The sequence below is a fragment of the Lagopus leucura genome, unplaced genomic scaffold (genome assembly GCF_019238085.1).
Source record: "Lagopus leucura isolate 7727_CA_CO unplaced genomic scaffold, USGS_WTPT01 Super-Scaffold_100021, whole genome shotgun sequence".
NCBI lineage: Eukaryota > Metazoa > Chordata > Aves > Galliformes > Phasianidae > Lagopus > Lagopus leucura.
In genome coordinates this window covers 11,391,396-11,398,016 of record NW_024962274.1, presented here as the reverse complement: position 1 = coordinate 11,398,016, position 6,621 = coordinate 11,391,396, and the positions used below count along the sequence as shown (strand labels likewise).

The 6,621-nt window shown below is 54.7% G+C and overlaps 1 protein-coding gene across 2 annotated transcripts; it reads right to left on the bottom strand.

The window, feature by feature from the left end:
• Nucleotides 1-327: 327 nt before the first annotated feature.
• Nucleotides 328-6,371, bottom strand: CFAP410 (cilia and flagella associated protein 410). Of its 2 annotated transcripts, none has more exons than XM_042878579.1 (7): nt 6,293-6,371; nt 5,357-5,375; nt 4,854-4,900; nt 3,866-4,095; nt 3,093-3,264; nt 2,435-2,528; nt 328-1,374 (listed from the first exon to the last, which is right to left on the bottom strand). In XM_042878579.1, the coding sequence occupies exons 1-7, from the start codon at nt 6,367-6,369 to the stop codon at nt 1,249-1,251; spliced, it is 765 nt and encodes a 254-aa protein (XP_042734513.1). In that variant the 5' UTR covers nt 6,370-6,371; the 3' UTR covers nt 328-1,248. The 2 variants fall into 2 exon arrangements, with proteins under 2 accessions (XP_042734513.1, XP_042734514.1); XM_042878580.1 differs by lacking the exon at nt 6,293-6,371 and adding an exon at nt 5,474-5,658.
• Between the last annotated feature and the right edge of the window lie 250 nt (nt 6,372-6,621).

Sequence of the window (6,621 nt, the reverse complement as noted above, 5' to 3'; positions counted from 1 at the left end):
TTTGCAGGCTTTGCATCTCTGCACCAAGCCCTGCTCACAGTGCCTTTGCTCCCTGCAGCTCAGCTGCAGACAGGCTGCTGCAGAGAGCTGCCCCAGTAGCAAAGCACCTTTGCAAAGCAGGGAGGTGCAGCAGTTCTGGTCATGAGCAGCACAGCAGTCAGATGAAGCATTTCACAGTCAGTGAAGCGGGATGGAGCAGGGGCCAACAGCTGCCCTCCGGCTTCACAGGGCTCACAATGGGAGCTGTGACCCAGAAGTAACACAGCAATGCCCAGAGTCAGTCATTCTCACCACGGTTGCTGAGCCCCAGGCACAACTCATAGGTTCTACAGGGAAAATGGCTTTTATTTGCTATGACACAATGTTTCAAATGGTATTTAACAGCTTCGTAAAATTTTTCTGAATTCAGCTTTTTCAGTTAAGCACCACCCTTGATTCCTGTGCATTTGAACAGTAATGCTTGGCTCATTTTCTCCCCAAATGCACAGGGATATTTTGCTCCGAGGTTAAAATTTCCTTAGGCTGCTCTAATGCCTGCGAGGGCATGCAGGGGCGAAACTACAGCTGAGCATTCAGGATTTGCTGTTTCACCCAGGCTGAATCAAGGTCTTCTTTGGGCCACCTGACCACCAAGTCAGATGCTGCTTGTACTAACAAGGCCAAAAGAAACCAGGAGTTTAAGATAAATTAAGAATTTGACATTGACCTTCACCATCTGTACCGGAGAGTTCTTGAAAATCCTTTAGGCAGCGTTTTTCCAAGATTCAAACAAACCTTTGTGAGAGAAGCTGCCTTCAGAGCCTGCTCTACGCAGACCCAGAATGACAACTGGCCAAGCGCTCGGCCAACAGGGAGCAGTGGGACTTCTGGCTGCTGTCAGGCTTTGCCAACCCCTTCATTTGCAGAGCACAGCAGCACCTCTGCCCACAGCCCTGCTAGCTTTTTCTCGTTGATCCCGCTGTGGCTCCCATCGAATGACCCCAGTGACAGGACACGCACACAGCAGCAGAGCCTGCCACGCCAGCAGGAAAGCTCCCGAGAGGCAGATCCCGCCAACGTGATGCACGCAGCCAGGGGCAATGTCAGGAGAGCTAAAGGGGCACTTTCACTCAGCCAGCATCGCCCCATCCGCAGGGGAAGTGCGGCGGAACGTGCTGAGCCAGGCATGTATGGGCAGAGTGGTGCTGCTGGGCTGGGGCCGAGCTGCCCGCCTCACCGAATGCCCCAGGGAGGACACGGCACACACCCTCACTCCTCCTGCAGCTCCCTCTTCCGAAAGGCCTGCAGTCTCCTCCCCACTGTCTCCTGGACGACCTCCAGACCCTCTGCGTCCAGTTCCTTCGTGAGTAGCAGGATGGCACTCAGCACGTTGTTCTGCCAGGATGAGACAGATGCTGCTTTATACAAGCACGTTAACGCTGGCCCAGAGAAGGGGAGCACTCGGTTTTCGAGTTGCTGCTCCTTCTAAGGACTTCATCACCTGCACCTACAGGGACAAACCAACCCCCCTGAGGCCCTGAGGGGCAGAGGCTGCCTTGGAGGAGACTAACTGGAATGCAGGACAAACTCGTCCACCCAGTCCTGCATAGAGTGCCCACACACCTCTGGCTCCTGCAGGGAAAAGGGCGCTCAACTGAGCAGCTGTCCTTCCCTAGTGTAACTGCATGAAGGGTGAGGAAAGGACCTGCCCCCACTCTGATCTGAGCAACAGCATGATAACAGTGAAAACAGGAGCTGGACAGAACCTTTGAAGGTCCCCAGCTCAGCCTCCCACCAAAGTAGGACTGCTGCCAACACCAGAACGTGGCTCTGTCAAACCATGCCATGAAAAACTCCAGAGGGAGATTCCACAACCTCTCTAGACACCTTTTAGGGGAAAACTTTTTTCCTAATGTCCAACTTGAAGCTCCACAGCTGCAGTCTGTGGCCACATCCCCTTAATTTTTATTTTGCCAGAAAAAAACTAAAAAGAGGAAAAAAGCCAGGGCCTGCTGTAGTGCTCTTGGTACTGTAAAGGAAGCTTAAAGCATGAATGAACAAGAGAATGCAGACAACAAATTTTGGAATGAGGCAGAACATGGCCTAGATCCTCACTCTGGCCCTTCCTATGCCAATTGCAGCGATGGCACTGAGCCCAGAATACAGCAGCTCCCAGCTGCACAGCCAAGATCCACGAGGTTCATCTGGGGCGACATCACCAAGGGGGCTGAAGAAGCACCTAAGCTCTCAATTCAGCATCCTCCCGCTCACCAGCTGCATTTCAGCTGCTGCCCACCTCTGACGTGCTCTCAGCACAGTGCAGGGACACACGTGCCCGTGGGCAGACAGATGGAGAGCACAAACCTCATCAGGCATTCTCTGCACGCAGGGGAAAATAAAAACACTGCACCGCATCTTGAAGATGAAAAGCAATTTGGTGTTGAAAGATACTCACTCTTGTATTTTGGCTACAGTCCGTCTCTTGAGGTGAGAAGGAGGAAAATTTATCCCTAGGAACAGGCTTCATACCAAGCTGCTCTCGGATTTTGCTGAAAAAAGGGAGAAGAGCAAACGTTACAATAACCAGATGGCAAAACCTTACTCTGCCAGGCCAAACTTCTAGTCACCAGCAGCCACCCAACAAGTATCTAGCCAAGGGATTCAAAGCACATCTCCACACACACCTCAGCTGCCTACAAATACAGAAGCCTGAGCAAAACCGTAATAAGAACCTCACAGAGACAGGACGTAAGCAGGCAATGCACCACGAGGAGGCTGCTCCCAGTCGTGGGACTGGGAACTGACTGCATCACAGTGCACTCCAACACGTGCACAGTGCCAACAGGCACCAAAGCATGCTGCAGAGGAGCTAAGGAGGAGCAGGCCAGAGCTCACCCACCTCTGTCTGCACATGCAGCTGCCAGCAAGCACCCCGCTACAGCACAGCCTGTTTGGCAGATAGAGAATCAGACCCGGCACAGCTAACTGGAACCTGTCAGCCCTGCAGACAGAACCTGCACCCGCTGCAGGGCTGGCCCACAGAGGATGGGGCTTGGCTGGCAGGGTCCTATCATGCTACCCACGAGTCCAGCTCAGGAGCCCTAACATCTCACTTGGTCTCCTCCAAACCGAAGCTCAGCAGCTCACTCTCCGTCTCCATTGTGGATTCGGCAGCACTGGACTCTGTGGATGCGGAGCAGCCGTTCTCCATGCTCCTCCTGGCTGGTGGGGCCGTGATTTCCTCCCCATCAACCATGGCCTGGGACAGCTCTTCCTCTGTCACGGCTGTGAAAGCAAAAACAACAGCCTGGAGCCATTTGTTTGCAACGAACTCCAGCAGCCCACAAAGACACTGCCTGTGATCAGGAATGTGCTGCTGCTGCAGAGCTACGCGGGCAGAATTTCGCCCAACAATCCTGCTTTGTAGAGGCCTTTTGCTTTCATTCCCCTGTGCAAGAGAAGAGTGGCTGTCTCTTAAAAGGAGAAAGATATCAGGTGGGGATGCAAAGATGCTCTGCAGGCTCCAAAAGCCACCAAATTACTGCTAGCAGGTAGAAAAGCTCTTTCTATAACCGCAGATTCAATTACAGAATCCTTTTTTTTGCCAGAGCAAAGGAGAAAGCTCTGAAAAACCGCTAATGAACGGTACAGTCTCAGCTCTAATGAGCTTCTTTCAGCCCAGCTAGCACTAACCCTGGCACTGCAGAGCATTGGGAGCAATGGTTCTACAGAGGGGACTCTCGACCTCCAACAGATCCTGCCTGCCTGCACACCTGCACCACGTCTCCCCATCACAAAGAACCAAGCACACCTGAACAAGAGGCACCAGCACATCAATGGTTTCCAGTTCACCTTGCCCAGGGCTTATTTCCCTGCCAGCACCCACCTTGATTATCCAGCTTCTGCAGGCTGGGGAGGTTGCGGAGCACCGTCATCCTGTAGCGGTGGGGGTCCGAGCCACAGCAGGGGTTTTCAGACAGCCACAGGACCCTCAGCCGGGGCAGGTTTTTGAGGTAAAAGAGCTCATTCAGGCTTGCTATGTTGTTCTTCCTCAGGTAGAGCTCGCTCAGATTCTGGCACTGGTTCAGCGGCTCGAGGTCTGAGATGCCATTCAGGCTGCAGAGAGAGCACAGGCTCAGCCCACCCCTCCTCATTGTGCCCTAAGTGGTGAGCAGGGTCCCTGAAGCACGCAGCTTTTCAGCCCCTTTTTCTGCATCAGCTTCACTGAGAAGCCTCACACCGACACAGCGAGGGCGGTGTTCAGGAGCCTACGGCTTTGCACAGAACAAAAAGATGGCATTTCATCTTTGTAAACAGAGGGAGGAATTAAAAAAGCAGGCGCTGCTCTCTGCTGAAGATGACAAACAGCTTTTGCTTCCCCCAACCATGCATCACACTGATGCCCTTTTCTCTAGCAGCTCAAGCTGAAGGAGAACCCACAGAAGATTCCCAAGCTGAAGGAGAACCCACAGAAGATTCCCAAGCTGAAAAGCTCAATTTCAAAGATAGCAGAAGCTCCACATGAGATGGCAGAAATGTGGAGCTTGGAGAGATCCAAGCATTTCAACCAGCCTTCTGCAAACTGGCTTCATGTGGAGGCCCAGAAAATCCCATTTAAATCATGGAATATGACAGAAGGAGCAAAAATCCTATGACATTTTAGCCCCTCTCAGAACAAATAGCAAGGGGACAGGTGCAGAGGAGCGTGCTGAAGGATAAGCATTTCCACATCTCTGCTGCTTGAGAAAAGAGGCAAGGAGAGGCTGGCAGCTTGGAGACACACTCTAAGAGGCAGCACCAAACCAAATGCCAGGACACAGCTGTGTGGAACACGTGATCTCCACTCTTTCCAAGGCCAGCAGCTTGGGATTCACCTGAATGTGATCACCTCAACGTTGGGCAGATCCCGGCATATCGATATCTATGCAGGAAGAGATAGAAACATTAAACTGCACTCCCAAGAGGAAAAAACAAAAACAAAGCAAAACATAATAACAAAAACCACAGCAGTTTAAGCCACGCACAAATAAGATAAAAGTAAGAGCAGGAATCCAGGTTGCTTCAATCTAACCCAAGCTTAGCACCGCCTGAGGGATTTGCTGCCAGAGCCAGCACAGAATCAGCAGAGCCTCCACCCTTTGCACCCTGCCAGCATCTCGCTGCTCTTCTTTCCAGTAGCTCTGCCATCCTTACGCTGCTTTCTAGGAAGGATCCATCCCTCTCACCCGGACATCCCTTTCCTGCAGTGCCGATGTGCCTATGAGCCTAAATCCTGCACCGCCAGGGGAGCACAAGGCCCCAGTACCCTCCCAGTGCCAGTTCTCTCCAGGTACAGGGGATTGATGAGATGAGCAGATGGCAGCACGGTGGTACTTACATCGGTGAGGCGGCTGCCCCTGTGGGAGAAAAGAGCTATCACTGCATTAGCCTTGGCCACAACCTCCCATATGCTATGCCCTCACCCCAGCAGCAGGCCTGGGCCTATCCTACACACCTCTGCCTCATCTTCACTGTCCCCTCCAGGGCTGCTGTGCACAGGCCTGTCTGGGACCTCAAGGCTGCTTAGCACTCACCAGCCTTGCCTGTCTCCAAACCCTAGGCCTGCTTATCCATTCCCAATGCCCTGCTTGTCCCTATCCCTAGGCCTGTCCTTGCCATTGCAAACCCTAGCTCTGTCCCCAAACCCTATCCCTCCCCAATGCCCTACCTGTCCCCATCCCTAAGCCTGTCCTTTCCACTGTAAGGCCCTGCCTGTCCCCACCCTTAGGCCTGTCCCTTCCATTGCAAGCCTCTGCCTGTTCCCAAACTCCAGCCCTGTCCCCAGTGCCCTGCCAGTCCCCAACCCCTAACCCTGCCTACCCCTCCCCAATGCCCTGCCTGTCCTCATCCCCAAGCCAGTCCTTTCCATTACAAGGCCCTGCCTGTCCCCTGCCCTAGTCCTGCCTATCCCTCCCCAACTCCCAGCTGGTCCCCATCCCTAGCCCTGTCCTTTCTACTGCAAGCCTCCGCCTGTCCCCAAACCCTAGCCCCGCCCCTAGCCCTGCCAGTCCCCAACCCCTAGCCCTGCCTACCCCTCCCCAATGCCCTGCCTGCCCCATGCCTAGGCCTGTCCCTTCCATTGCAAGGCCTTGCCTGTCCCCTGCCCTAGCCCTGCCTACCCCTCCGCAACGCCCTGCCTGCCTCCAGCCCTGTGCCCGTCCCTCCCACTTCAAGGCCCTGCCTGCCCCCATCCCCACGTACACCCATCCCACGGCAAGGCCCCTCTTGTCCCTATCCCCCGCCCTATCCCCACACCCCCATCCCAGGCCCCCACCAGCAGTTCAGCCGCCGGACCCCATCGAGCGCGACGGCCTTGGCCCGGGCCAGCACGGCCGCCCGGCTCAGCCTCATGGCCGGGCCCCGCGGTCGCTAAGGGCGGGGCGGCCGCCAGCATTGGCTCCTCCCGGCCGGGGCGGAGCAGGGCAGGCCGCAGAGCTTAGGAAATGTAAAAACCGCCGAATCTGTGGAAAAATCCAGTCCCCTGAGTAACGCAGGGCGAGGAAAATGATTGCTTTGACCACAGTGCCACTGACCGCGCTGTACCGTTAGGAAGCCCTGAGGCAGAGCCCGGGAAAAGCAGCGCTGCTGTGAGGGAACCGTTCG